Source organism: Populus trichocarpa, chromosome 1 (genome assembly GCF_000002775.5).
Source record: "Populus trichocarpa isolate Nisqually-1 chromosome 1, P.trichocarpa_v4.1, whole genome shotgun sequence".
Taxonomy (NCBI): Eukaryota; Viridiplantae; Streptophyta; class Magnoliopsida; order Malpighiales; family Salicaceae; genus Populus; species Populus trichocarpa.
Window position 1 is genome coordinate 6,394,760 of NC_037285.2, and position 13,881 is coordinate 6,408,640.

Here is a 13,881-nt window from a genome sequence, read left to right on the forward strand (position 1 = left end):
AATAATATAGGTGGTTGTAGAGTTGGTTCAACTCATCTCTTCTCATTAAAAAAAAAAAAACCATAAAGAAAAAAAATAAGGACCTCATGAATTTATTAAATATTAATGAAAAAAAGGTAGATTTTATCATTTGAATTTTTTGAAAAAAAAATTATGTAAATGGATAAATAGGTGGCGTCAACAACACGTTTCTAAAAGAAAAGGAACGATAAAATAAAAGGATTTATTTCCCATCTTTTATGGCATTTTACAACAACAAAAAAATTATGTTCCACTTGGGGTAACTTTGTAAACCACGTGATAGTTTTCACCTAGAAAATAATAATAATAACCCCTAAACCAAACCAAAATAAAAGGCAAATAAAAGTAAGAACTGAAACTTGGAGGGTGGCGTCACACTATCAAATATTGCATAGTTAAGCTCAAGGAGAGGGGCTGTATCAATCAAAAGAGTGCAAACTCCTAGATAAATCCAAGGTTTGCCTAAATTGTGATATGCTGGACAAACTTGCAAGAGTCTGTGAAGGATTAAGACATCAATATTTTTTATTTTTTTTTGTATTTTGATATATTGATATTAAAAATAACAAATACAAAATCTGAAAAACAAATCATAAAAAATACTTTTAAAAAACTTGTACTCTAATACCAAACATACAAGCAAAGATTGCATGTGGACTCTAGGTCGCATGAAATCTGCCTCAAGAGATTTCAAATTAACAACGGAAATTGTTCGGCTAATTGAAAATAAATGACAAGAAGTTTGTTTGTGCTTCAAAAACTTGGGGAAGTCCGTGGAAGAAAGAATATAACAGTAACATTTAGTACCTGCATGCCACACATCTTTTGTACAAGCCATTTAACAAATAGAATCAATACTGGTAACAATAAGGAACTTTGTTGAATTTCTTATGGAACAACTGAGAAAGCACATTTTTGAATAGTTTAAAACGGGGGTAGCCTGCTGTTCAAGGACAACTGAGAAACCATGCAAACTAGGAAGAGCAGCAGCCAGTGTTCTGGTTAACAGGCTGTCCACGTATCTGCACGGTGGGTGGCCTCGCATTGTTCGCTGCAGGTTGACTTGCCATCCTGTGGAAGTAGAGGAAATTATGAGGAAAGGAAACTTGCAAAGAAACGTACTTGTTTCTTTACCGCTCAACAACAACTTTTTCTCCGTGCATCTGCTCACTTTAAATCTATGTTCTAGTATTTCACAAATATATATATATATATCACCAATTCATTTAAAAAGGTACCTGTTCTTGATGTCAGCAGCCATGGCCATAAAGGCTTGCTCCACATTGATGGCATTTTTTGCACTTGTTTCCATGAAGGGAATACCAATTTCATCTGCAAATGCCTTTTGAAAGCCAGATAAACAGTAGGAAAACAAGCATACTTTAGTAATCAGTAGTTCAGAAGCAACTATGGCGATAGATGATAGCAAGGGAGATCAGTTTTACCTTAGCTGTTTCATATGAAACAACTTTGTTGGCAGTGAGGTCAGACTTGTTCCCAACCAGAAGCTTATTAACATTTTCACTTGCATATCGATCAATTTCATTTAACCATTGCTTAACATTGTTGAAACTCTCTTGGTCTGTCACGTCATAAACTATCTGCGACATGATGCAGCATTAACAAAAACAAATTTAGGGATACAAGAGGTAAAATGCCAAAAATATAAAATGTATGCCAAACTCACTATAATGCCATGTGCCCCACGGTAGTAGCTGCTAGTGATTGTCCTGAACCGCTCTTGCCCTGCAGTGTCCCACTGGAAAAGGACACAAGGCAGACATAACCAGCAAACAGAAGAAAATTTGACATGAACATTGTTGTTATCCATTTTTGGCCACCCACATAAACAAAAAATCAGAAAAAAACAAAAAAACAAAAACAATTGAAAAAATGTTGGAAGAAAATAAAAAATATATCAATGAGAAGAATATACTAGAACACCCAGGAAATTGCCAAAAACTAATTGAGACTAATAAAAGATTAGGAAATTTGACAGTGTATTTTCAAGGGATTAAGGCTCTATTGGCAAAGAAAAACTCAATTTGAGAAAGGAAATTCAAAATTGAATGTTTAAGGACTCAATTGGAATCTTTCAAGGTCTAATTGAATTTATTGAGGGATTAATAGCATGAAAAATTGATTTTTTGAAGTCAATTTAAGCATTAATTAGAAGAAATTAGAGTCTGGGGGTTGAATTGCAATTTTTAAGAGTTATTTTAGTCAAATTAGGACCTTAATTACATAAATATTGAAGTTTGATGAGCAATTAGGGACATGATTGAAGAAATCCAAAATTAAAGATCAAACTGAAAAAGACGCGTGAATGTAAGGGCTGAAATTGATTATATCAAGGGTCAAATTGAATAAATTGAAAGTTTGTTGGTCAATTGAGGATCAGAATACACAAATTCAGAACCAAGAACTAAAATGAAAATAGCGATCAACTTTGGGGTTGCCAATTGATTTTGGCAAAGGTGAAATTGCATAAAATTAAAAGTCTGGAAGCAATTACGGATACAATTCAAAGCAATTGGAAGAATAGAAACTCAATTGAAATTTGTAACGACGTATCGTTCAGACTTAATGAAGAGAAGATGAATGGCACATCGTTTGTCACCTTGCACCTTTGTTTTGCTAATTTTGGCCGATCGAGTTGGAAACTTCAAACGCATGAATGTAGAGTTACAGACATCTAAAATGAGCGAGGTTGGATCTAAATGAAAGGTGTGCACGGTGCACCCCTTCTATCAATTTCAGGTGGTCTTAGGCAATGATAACATCAGAATTGCTCCAACATGGCCTCGAAAGTGGGCAACTCAGCCAACACCAACAGTGCAACTATCATGCAAAAACCGATTTGGTTTTCGCATGTTCACACACAAAGGCTCCTTGATGGGCTCTTATCAAAGGGTTTACAACACTTCTCTTAACACCAAGAGGTCAGAAATGGATTCAAGACCTCCTAAAACCCTAGAAAAAACCTATAAATACCCCTTTCAAGATCAAGAAAAAGGGCGGAAAAACGTAAAGAGAGGAAAAAGAAAAAAAATATTGACAAGGAAGCTAAGTGTGAAGGTTTGAGAGGCTAACACAAAATTTTCTCAAGTTTCTTAATCTTAGCAAGTTTGTGAGAGGCAAAACTTTCCAAATAAAAGAAAAGAGAGAGAATAGCTATTCTAGGTATATCATCTGATCCAAAAGCAAGCCTTTGTGGCCTACTTCAGGTGTTTTTTTATTTGTTTTGTTTTATATTAATGTTTACAAGTATAGAAAAGAGGTTTAGAATGTTTAACAAATGATGTTACATTCACCTCTTTGTTGCTGTGATATTTATTTAATGAAGTTATTTTGATATTTTTGATACATTAAAGTTTCTGTTTAAGTTTGTTTTTGATATCTATTAAAATTTCTGGGCTTGACAGTGGCTGCCCTTGCTAGAGATTTTCTGGGTTTTCTGGGTATGTTCTTCATGTTTTTTGAAAGAACATTGCCTTGACCCCTAGATTCGGACCATGTTTGGTCCATTTCTTTGCACAAACACCTTCATTATGCATAATTAGGAGATAATTTAGTGTTTATTTGCATCAATAACATGTTTTTTTTATAGGTTTTAATCCTAGGGTTTCGATTTTGAACCGAAACCCATTTTGAAAAAAATCATGATGTTTTAGTGATAATCGAAGAAAATGGATACAAGATTATTGGTCCTTGCATAATTTCCAACATGTATGTGCCTTTATTTTGACCAATTCTGGTCTTTTTGGAACCCATGTTGTAGGGTTCATGTTCGATGTTCTTGGTGTTCCATCTTTTTTGTGTGTTTGATCTATTTTGTTCAAGAATTTTTTTAGTTTGTGTTTTTTTGGGTGTTTAATCTATTTTTTGGCTTTAGTTTTGTTTTTGGGTTGTTTTCAGATCAAACCAGAATTTTTTGTTCGGTTTATGGTTGAATAAAAAATTTCGGATCAACCCCATCGGGTCGTATAAAAAAAAAATGGGTCAAAGGGTGTTTGGTTTGCCATAAATTTTTTTAAAGGGTTTTAATACCCACATGATATCGGGTAGTAGATCAAAGCAATCAAGTCACAAATACAACTAAAATTTGAAAATCAGAGGATCGCAATACTATTCATTATACCAGACGCACGAGGAGTTGAAGACACAAAAAAGTTAGTATAATAGAAACAGGAGACAAACATAAAATAAGTCTCGAACAATTCTCAAAATGATGTTATTGGGAGCTACCCTATTAAAACTTGAGGTGTTAACGGTAATAAGTTTCCCCTGAATACTAAACAAACAATATCTCAGAATATGAAAAGAGCATCTTACAATTTGAAGTTTAATGGTTTTTCCATCTTGCTCCACAGTGCGAATTTTCTGCAGAACAGAAAATCAAATTTATCAGTCGCATTCTCAAATCAAACCAACATTTGCGCAAGTCAATAACTCTCTAGATGCTTACGAAGTCAACTCCAATTGTGCTGATGTAACTTTCCAGATAGGAATCATCCTGCATTGAAAAGATTAAAAAAAAGCAAGTTCAACGCATCAAACCTTCACAATCTAATGAGCTTGCAATGACTGCAATCAGCAAAAAGAGAAGACAAGAGGCCAAAAAAATTTAATCTTACAGCAAATCTCAAAAGCAGACATGATTTGCCAACACCAGAATCCCCAATTAGCAAAAGCTTAAACAAATAATCACTGCCACCAAAACAAAATTATTCAATTTAATTACAACCCATATCATAAAACTGAAGCACACACAAAACCCACAAACCAGAACCAATGAATCACCCTTATTACTACAGATCCAATTAACCCCCTAAAATATTTTCACATATCCCAACAAAATCCAATTCTTTATACGAAAAGTTACAAAAAAAAGTCGAGATCTTTGTAACTTACTATTCAGGTGTCATGGCTGTTAGTAAATTCGACCGGGAATTGAACCGGTCTGGAGAGTAACGAATCTGAAATCTGACAGGCAAAGGTAAAAACTAAGAGAAAGACAGTTATGAGCGACGATAAAAATGGAAAACCAAGAAGTTTTGTTTATGTATGTATATAAATAAATATATATGGGACCGTCAGCTTGGGGGCTTTAAATAGTTAATATAACATAGGACCAGCCCGAGTGGCAGACTGATTGCTAATATATGGACCGTTCAACTTCAATACTAAAAAGGGAACAACCCGAAACTTACAAAGCCCAACAGACATTAAGAACACTTGTGTGTGATTACGTACTGTTTGTTTTTATATTTTAAAAGTATTTAAAAAAAATTAAATTTTTTTTTATATTTTAAATTAATATTTTTTAATATTTTTAGATTATTTTAATATACTATATTAAAAATAATTTTTAACTCACATAGTGGCATTACCTTCAACATCTTGAATGCAGCTGCTTGAGGGGACGTTAAAAGGAAGAAACCTTAGATAAATTTTAAGAGTCTCGAGCCATGGCTTCCTATGATTTTTGGCTCAGCTTCATGTTGGCAAAGTAGAATTGTTTTAAACATCTTGAATGCAGCTCAAGGGGATGCCAAAAGTAGGGGTGAGCAAAAAAACCGAAAAACTGAGAAAACCGGAAAAAAAATAACCGAGAAAACCGAACCGAAAAAAAAAACCAAATTAACCGATTAAAAAATCACAAAAAAAATCCGGTTCGGTTCGGTTTCGGTTTTCAAAGTCTGAAACCGATTGAACCGAACCAGTTCAACCAAGCCACCACTTAAAAATAAAACAAGTATAAATAGAAAGTTTTATAACCCTAAACCTACATTCAGCCGCCGCCCCCCCTCCCTCCCTTCCTTTGCTCTCTGTCTCTTCATCTCTCTCCCTCCCTTCCTTTGCTCTCTACATCTCCCCCTCATCTCTCCTCTCTTATTTTTCTTCATGCTCAGCTCCACGATTGTTACTCATTAGTTGTTAAACTCCTGCTCCATGCTCCTTTGCTTAAGCTCCATCTCCTTCAGCCGCCCCCTCTCCCTGTTCTTTGTCTCTCATCTCTCAACTGATTTGAGTTAAATATGTTTTATTCTCTTCCATGCTCTTTATCTCTGTTTCTCATCTCTCGGATCTGCATGTTCTTGGCCCAAATATTGTGGTTTTGTGGTGCTTGACAGTTTTATAATTGCTTTTGAAAATGCTTCTGGTTGAATCCAGTAATCATGGACTCGATCTAATCTTTGGTGACCTCAATATGATGAGATTTGGGTGCATGCATGATGCTGGGAATTGCTTTAATGCTTTCTATTTGTTTGCAATTCGTAGGCCTTGTAACATTCCCTCGAGAAGGAGTGGATTGAATCTGAAATTAGCTTGAGCATCATAATTTCGGTTTGAACCGGTTTGGAAGGGAAAAAAACCAAACCGAACCGAACCGAAATTAATCGGTTTAACTGGTTTTCGGTTCGGTTCGGTTCAAAAACTAAAAAAAAAAATTCGGTTTGGTTATTTATTTTGGTTCAAAACCGGACCGAACCGAAAATGCTCAGCCCTAGCCAAAAGGAAGAAACTTTAGACAAATTTTGAGCTTTACATGAGTCTCCGAGTCATGGCTTTCAATGATTTTTGGCTCAGCTTCATGGTGGCAGAGTGCAAAACCAGGAACATCTATAGTCATAATTTTTTTGCCTTCAATTTTATTTATTTTTTATTTATTTTGAAACAAAAGTATGTCCGAACAAAATTGAATTCAATTTTCAGCTCATAATATTGTGTCCAAACTCTATTAAAATAAACTATAGTGTCAAAACCATAGTTTGTAGACCCGGTTCAATGGCCGGCTCGGTCCAAGACCCGGGTATCGGGTTTTGACCGGGTCACCGGATCGTCCGGGTCAATTCTTAAAAAAAATCAAAATGACGTCATCAAAACAAAAGTCAACGGGTTGCAACCGAGTTTTTGACCGGGTCTTACTGGGTCGCCAGGTCACACCGGGATTTTTCTTTTCCTGTTTTTTCTTCAACCCGGCCCGGTTCCAGGCCCAGATCGGCCGGGTCACGAGTCAACCCGCCGGACTGGACCGGATTTTAAAACTACCGTCAAAACTGAAAACATATTTTATTTGTCGAATCAGATTGTACCTTGACCCAACCCAACTATGGACATCTTGTTTTTTACCTTGGTACAATTACAAGCAAGGCCTATCGTACATAATCAGCTTTTAACAGTAACTGACTTGAGCCCAATTACAAGCGCAAAATTGATTTGGCTTTTCTTGAAAAATGTCCAAATTAAGTTAAGAAAAACTAAAAGTTTTGGGGTTTTTGAACCGTACACTTACATTTTAGCGACGGTTACACATTATTGTCGTGGATTATAATAATGATTTTTATTTTATTTTTTCATCAAACTTTATTTTATTTTATTCTAGTATTGTGTTTTCTTTTGACGGTTTTTATCCTTTACATTTTCTTAAGATGTGAAGGTTTTGATAAAACTTTAGAGATTAAATGCTAGTGAATTTAATTATTTATTGTTTTAATTTGAAGCATTATGTTACGGTTAAAAAATAAGGAATACACTAAGAAATAAGAAAAAACTAGGGTGGCCTATCTCAAATTCATTTGGAAAAGCTAACTTAGTCCCCATATTTTATTGTGGCTTTGCTTTAGGTCCTTTTAGTTTTTGATATAAAAATTTATTTTATTTACGTTTTAGTTTGTGGATTGAGAAAGAGAGAAAAAGACACCGAAAAACAAGAAAGCAGAGAAAAAATTATTAGTTAACCACGTTTCGACAATGAAAAGAGTTGTTTTTAGTATCAGTGAGTTTTATTTGATGAGAGAAGTTTCATTAAACTATTTTTTACTCTTTTTCTTGCTGAAAAAGGCAAATCAAGTTTGAAAAAGCCTTTTTTTTTTATTTATTAAGAAAAACTAAACGGTTTGGGTTTTTTAAATAGTGCATGTGCACTATAACGTCTCTCACAAATCATCATGGACTACAATAGTTATTTTTTTTTCATTTTAAACCAAATATTTTTCTTTATTTTTTCCTTTTATTTTATGTTTCTGTATTTTTTAAATTGACAATTTCTAGTTTTTTGCATTTTCTTGAGATGTAAAGGTTTCAATAAGGTTTTAGAGCTTGATTGTAGGTCAATTTAAATAGGTGTTTTTTTTTTAATTTATAGCATCACGACATAATTAAAAGACTAAGAACCAAACAGAGAAAAAAAACTAGGGTGATCTATCTCAATCTCATGTGGAAAAGTTATCTTTACTCCTTACATTTTGTATTGGCATCGGTTTTGGTCCTTTAATTTTGAAATAATTTTTTATACAAAACTTAATTTTGTTTACTTTTTAGTTTTTGAGTTTAAGAGAAAATAGAGAAAGTTACCAAATAAAGAAGAAAAAAAAGAAAATTATGGTTGACCGCATTTCATAACTAAAAAAGTCGTTATTGGCAGGGGTGATAAAAAAACCAAACAACTTATTAAAATGAAAAAATCAAAAAATAAATTAACTGAAAAAATTGAATTGAAAAAAAAAATTCAAATTAACCGATTAAAAACATCATTATCTAAATATATATTAAAAAAAAGGTGAAACAATGGTGTATTGACAATATTTATCTTTAGTTATCGATTATATTAATCAAACACAGGTGTTAATTTTTCAATTCACAAAATAAATTTTTCTTGGTTTAAAAAAAAAGAGGTTAAAAGTACGCATATATTTTTTTTACGTTAGAAATTATTTTTTATCCAGTTTAGTCACAAAATGTATGGGTTGTACTCTTGGCATAGAACATTTGATCTTAGGATATTTTTAACAGTAAAACCAAATAATAATGAAGATAGAGTTATTAATATTAGGTTTAAGACAATGATGCATCCATTGAAATTGGGATTCCGAATTCCTTCTACCATCGGGCACCGATCAAACGGTGGAGGGAATTCGGAGATCCCAATTTTGGTGGACTGATCACAATTTTTAGATTTAACAAATTTGGTGAAATGAACTCCAAATTTGGAGGAATCTATTCAACTGCACAAAATGTAGGAGCATGCGGATACATTGCAATAGCATTTAGAACCGGGCATCTTCTTTCATTCTCAATAAAGAAAGCACAAAACTTTAATGAACATCACAAGATTTGCATACTTGCGAAGGCCCTCGATGATCATGTTAATTCCCAAATGCAAATTAATTAAAAAGAAAAAAAAAACCAGCAGGAATTATTTCCATGTCTAGAATATCAAAATCTTCAAAACAAGTAGCTAGCTTGCTAGGTAATCTCAATATAAAAATGTTTGCATACATCGAAAATAATTTTTCATCAGAACATTATTATGCATGCGCACCGAGTTCATCAATTTAGTGTCATAACAAACATTGAAAAATAAATAAAAACTCGAGATGGAAGGAAGTTCAAGAAATAAAACAACATCCTATATATTCTAAGAATTGCACTGCTAAAGAAAATGAAGATCAGTTTTGATCATTTTTCTGAGACTTTTGTGATGTTTTGTTTGTTTTGGCATGCCCGAATCTCCCTGATCGAGTGGTAGAAACCCTGTTTGCGTACCGTCACTATCAGTATCAATGTCTCCTTCAATTGTCAATCCTTCAATCCTTGCAGCTATGGAATCCATATTTCTAACTCCCACATTCACGTCTGCCAAAAATGTAAAAAGGAATTAAAAATCCACGAGGGACGAATTCTACGAGCTAGCAAGATTCATCCAATGATATCAATAAGAAGGAACTGATGTCAATCAAACTATAAACTCATTGGCCATATAATTTAATATACAGTCATTTGGATCATGTCTGTCATGCTCTAAACCCTATTATTACCTGGATTGGAAAAGAACCATAAAACAAGGCCACAAAGAAGCAGCACGAACGGAATAATATGGACAGCATTTTCTGCAAACTTCGCACGTGACTTCTCCTTCATAGCCAATTCCACCATTGGATCATAGGCTGGCAGCTGATTCAATTCTATGGACGATGACATTCTCATCCCTTGAGTTCCCTCATTGGGCGACGAGTGCATATAGTACTGATCAGCCATCCTGTGCTTGAAGTAATCGTCGTCGGCAACCCGGTTCCAGCTTGCTGATCTATGCATTTTTTGTGTTTGTTTGGCAAGAACAATGACAAGAAAAAAAAAAAAACGGAATGAAGAAGAAGGAGAAAGGGTATATATATATATATGGACAAAAATGGAAGTGTATTTTTTATGATGGTTCTTCGTTAATGAATTCAAGGAAAACGGCTTGGATTTGGGAGAATCTGTTTTTTTGGCTGTCCTCTTTTTCTATGTAAGAGGGTTTGTTAAGGTGAATTAGTCTTTGTTAGCTATTATTACAACCTAGTCATTAAATACAAGGAAATGTGTTCAAGGACGGACTTCTTTTTTGAGAAAATTATCAAATTATCTCATCATTTATTTTTAAGAAAACTATCCAAACTTGTCATAATTACATCCCATCTTAATCTATCATCTAATGAAAATTAAGAGTAGAGAAGGCCAAAGCCCCAACTCTATAAACCCACTAGACCTGGGTGGGTAATAACAGAGAAACATGGAAAAAGAGCAGAAGACCAAACCAGCACGGTTGACTCTAAACCAAAAGAACCAACCTGCTAAAATAAACTATGATCACCAAGAACTAATTAATACATAATCCTGACAACAAGCCAAGTAAAATAGCTATTTCATTTGCTACTTTGTTTCAACCCTGGATTGGTGAAAAAAAGAACACACTGTAGAGACAGAAGTTGCATCTAGGCCTTGATCTTTAGTTTATCGATGAAGTTCTTTCCTTCTGCGATGTCATTCTTGCATAGAAAATCCAGGAAATCTCTGAAGCTGCTCTCTTTATAGTTCTTAGGGTGTTGATCATCCACAAGCTCCTCTGCAGTCCCCATTTTCTCATCCATACCCATACTATGTAGGCTAGCGATTGAGATTCTAGTCCTTTCAGAATTCAGTATGGCCCTATGCACAACACTTTTGTACAAGCCATTGCTTAGTACCTCAAGATGGTCCCCTATGTGGACCTGAAGAGCACCATGAACTTCCGGGATTAGCTTCCACTTGCCTTCTCTTTTATCTATTACTTCAAGGCCAGCCGAGTTCTGGAGGACAATGCTTAAGCAAGTGTAGTCCGAATGCGGTGGCAATCCTAGTGCGAGTTCAGGGTTTGGGCATGGAGGGTAGCAATTAACTGCCATGACTTGCATTCCATCCTCCATCTGGTTGCTCAAGTAACCTGGACCCAGCCCAAGGCTCTCATTGATGGCTCCCATTACCTCCAAGGCTAGTTTCCTAACTTCTTTGCAATATTTTCCCATGTTTTCCCTGAAGTACAAAAATTCCTATATATGAGAAAATCTAGGAATTTGTTAAGAAAAGACAAGCAGAGATTTATGCAATTTGACCCCGAATTAATGAGATTCATCAATTATAAGCTGCTTTCCATTTGCATTGTTTTGCTGAGACAATTAATATAATTGGCATATAGTAAATTAAAATGCCAACTTGGGATTGAACCATGTATTTAGTTCAGTGGTATGCAGGGATGGAGTGAATGCAAGTGTACGGCAGTTGTTTTTATTTAAAAATATATTAAAATAATATTTTTTAAAAATTATTGTTGATATCAATATATTTTGAAAACATAAAAAAAAATTAATTTGAAGTAGATAAATAACTACATGTAATATCAAGTTTGAAGCATATTAAATATCAAGTTCTGCCTTTATGGCCTTAAGAATGAGAAGAAAAAAACAAGTGAAGATAAAAATAACTACCTGTAATGAGGTGGATTTTTTGGCCATAGATGAATCCAGTCAGATAAAGGATGTGCATAATGCTTGAGGAAAACCCTCCAAAACTGGAACTTGTCATCTCCATCTTTGAGGCTCGTCCCATACCTTACTGGCTTCTTTACATCATTAGACATGAACTTCACCTTCTCTTCGGTAGGTAATTTGAAAAAATCCGACGCCACAGAAAGTGCTCCATCCAATATTGATTGGCAAATTCCATGATTGACAATCTGTGTGATCAATATATAAGCAGAAAATAAAATAAAAAATGAATGCTGTCGAGTTCCATAAATTTATGCTGTACGCTTGTTACGCTAGTCCAAGCAATAGAGATCGATATCCCATTACCTGTACATGTTGAACAGCCATTATATATAACTTGAAAAAGCTTGTGTAAAATATTGCGATACTTACTTGAAAGAATCCCACTTGGTGACAAGCATTTCCAATTTCTTTAATGGCATTAGCCCTTTGTGTAGCATCCTGCCTCAACCTAGAAAAATCAATAACAGGCACATTGGCAGTCTCTGGAGTCAAACTCGGACGATTTGAAGATGGAATTACATAACAATCTGGCACGTATGACCAGCTTCTCTCTTGTGCACTGTTGCCAATTGTAAATGAACTTGAGCTATCCTTTTTTTCCATCTCAAAACCTCAACCAAAAAATGTCTCAAAAAAGGCTCAAAATAGTACCAAAATATGAGTAGAAGGATAAGCAGGTAAAATAAAAATTTGACGGTTTTTGGTAGAGTATCTAAGAGTGGGGTTTATAAAGGAGAGTTTTGAGTGTCAAAAGTAAGTTTGTTAGCACTTTGGAAACGCAGACCAGTTTCAAGAGTAAAAGCTGCAACGTTTTCCTGCTATTCTGATGTAGACATTATGTCAAAACTGGAAAAAATCATCTGTTCTCTCTATCCCATCCAGCAATTGATAAAAGCTAGAAAACAAAAACGAACTTTTTGCAGGAAAGTCATGGGAAGTTGTGGATTTATGTAGCCAGTTGATTGAATTGAACTTGCCATGCAACGCACCTTTAAAACCAACTAGGCTAAAGGGGGTCTCTCTGTTGAACATGTGTTAAGCCACAAGCCCACTTGCATTGTCGCCTCCTCAAAACTGCTGGTATTGAGGCCCGTTGTTTTTCAGATGAGGATAGAGCATCCTAATTATGACCAGCTTGATTCAATCACACACATGCAAAGCCTGTTTAATATATCTTTCTTGCAAGCAGCCAGGCCCTATCTCTATGGCTGCGTCATGAATATTATAACCAGAAATTGAGTATAGCCATAAGATTTTATTATTTATCTGGATACCCAGGAAAAGTTTGTTTTGAGCCAACAAATTTTGAAAGACACCATCCATTTTTTCCCACATCATGATCATGAAAAAGATTATAGTAGTTAAAAAGCATTAATCGTATTCAGTGAACAATTCGTGCACTCTTCCTAGAGACTGGAAAATTCCATCAGCATGTGTGTATATGACCGATGTCCAGAATTGACCCAGTGCATGTTGTCTTCAGACGGATTTATATATTTCGTTTTGATTATTTCCTCCATATTCTTGAAAATAAGGCTTAGACTGGTATGCTTACAGTACTGTGCATATTCGCATGCAAGAACGTGCATCTAAACCATTCGGATGTGTTGAAAAGCTGCCGCCCTCAACTTTCATGTAATTTCTTTTGGCTTTATAACGTTGGTCCAACGGTTTGGTGCGTAGACGCCATCCCTAAAATAATCCAAAGTGCAAATCCTAATCAGCTCCCATCTCCTGTTCTTCAAGCAATCATTCCAATGTGTTATTTGATTTGCTAGTGGACATGGAAATCAGTAAAATTGCTCAAGTCAAAAACTAAGAATTTGGAGTTGGAAGGGGGTTCAACTTCCTCATAGCAGGCAAGCCTTTTCTTCTCACCCACCTCACCAACTATAAAGAAAATGAATAGAACTTGCGACACAATATATAAAGGACGATGGTTCGACCACCCACGTCGGCTGATAAACTATACTGACCATATCTTGCCCCAATCCATCCACCACGTGAC

At 34.9% G+C, this 13,881-nt stretch overlaps 3 protein-coding genes across 3 annotated transcripts; all 3 read right to left on the reverse strand.

The window, feature by feature from the left end:
• Positions 1 to 762: 762 nt before the first annotated feature.
• On the reverse strand, positions 763 to 5,136 carry LOC7477801 (GTP-binding protein YPTM2). The gene is made up of 8 exons (XM_002299374.4): positions 4,936 to 5,136; positions 4,659 to 4,731; positions 4,490 to 4,537; positions 4,357 to 4,404; positions 1,709 to 1,780; positions 1,467 to 1,622; positions 1,260 to 1,363; positions 763 to 1,092 (listed from the first exon to the last, which is right to left on the reverse strand). The coding sequence occupies exons 1-8, from the start codon at positions 4,947 to 4,949 to the stop codon at positions 996 to 998; spliced, it is 612 nt and encodes a 203-aa protein (XP_002299410.3). The 5' UTR covers positions 4,950 to 5,136; the 3' UTR covers positions 763 to 995.
• A 4,115-nt stretch (positions 5,137 to 9,251) lies between these two features.
• On the reverse strand, positions 9,252 to 10,232 carry LOC7491493 (uncharacterized). Its single transcript, XM_002299375.4, has 2 exons — positions 9,846 to 10,232; positions 9,252 to 9,663 (listed from the first exon to the last, which is right to left on the reverse strand). The coding sequence occupies exons 1-2, from the start codon at positions 10,120 to 10,122 to the stop codon at positions 9,461 to 9,463; spliced, it is 480 nt and encodes a 159-aa protein (XP_002299411.3). The 5' UTR covers positions 10,123 to 10,232; the 3' UTR covers positions 9,252 to 9,460.
• Positions 10,233 to 10,337: 105 nt separating this feature from the next.
• LOC7491494 (flavanone 3-dioxygenase 3) lies at positions 10,338 to 12,979 on the reverse strand. The gene is made up of 3 exons (XM_002299376.3): positions 12,243 to 12,979; positions 11,811 to 12,058; positions 10,338 to 11,358 (listed from the first exon to the last, which is right to left on the reverse strand). The coding sequence occupies exons 1-3, from the start codon at positions 12,474 to 12,476 to the stop codon at positions 10,782 to 10,784; spliced, it is 1,059 nt and encodes a 352-aa protein (XP_002299412.1). The 5' UTR covers positions 12,477 to 12,979; the 3' UTR covers positions 10,338 to 10,781.
• Positions 12,980 to 13,881: the final 902 nt, after the last annotated feature.

Bases quoted from the DNA above. Each gene is read 5' to 3' on its own strand.
- LOC7477801 (XM_002299374.4), bottom strand. The intron at 4,405-4,489 runs GTAAGCATCTAG...TCTGTTCTGCAG, and splicing joins GCACAATTGGAGTTGACTTC to AAAATTCGCACTGTGGAGCA. The intron at 1,623-1,708 runs GTGAGTTTGGCA...ATCATGTCGCAG, and splicing joins GTGGGGCACATGGCATTATA to ATAGTTTATGACGTGACAGA.
- LOC7491494 (XM_002299376.3), bottom strand. From the start codon at position 12,476: ATGGAAAAAAAGGATAGCTCAAGTTCATTTACAATTGGCAACAGTGCA. The intron at 12,059-12,242 runs GTAAGTATCGCA...TTGATCACACAG, and splicing joins ACCAAGTGGGATTCTTTCAA to ATTGTCAATCATGGAATTTG. The intron at 11,359-11,810 runs GTAGTTATTTTT...TTTGTACTTCAG, and splicing joins AAAAATCCACCTCATTACAG to GGAAAACATGGGAAAATATT.
- LOC7491493 (XM_002299375.4), bottom strand. From the start codon at position 10,122: ATGCATAGATCAGCAAGCTGGAACCGGGTTGCCGACGACGATTACTTC. The intron at 9,664-9,845 runs GTAATAATAGGG...CATTTTTGGCAG, and splicing joins ATGGTTCTTTTCCAATCCAG to ACGTGAATGTGGGAGTTAGA.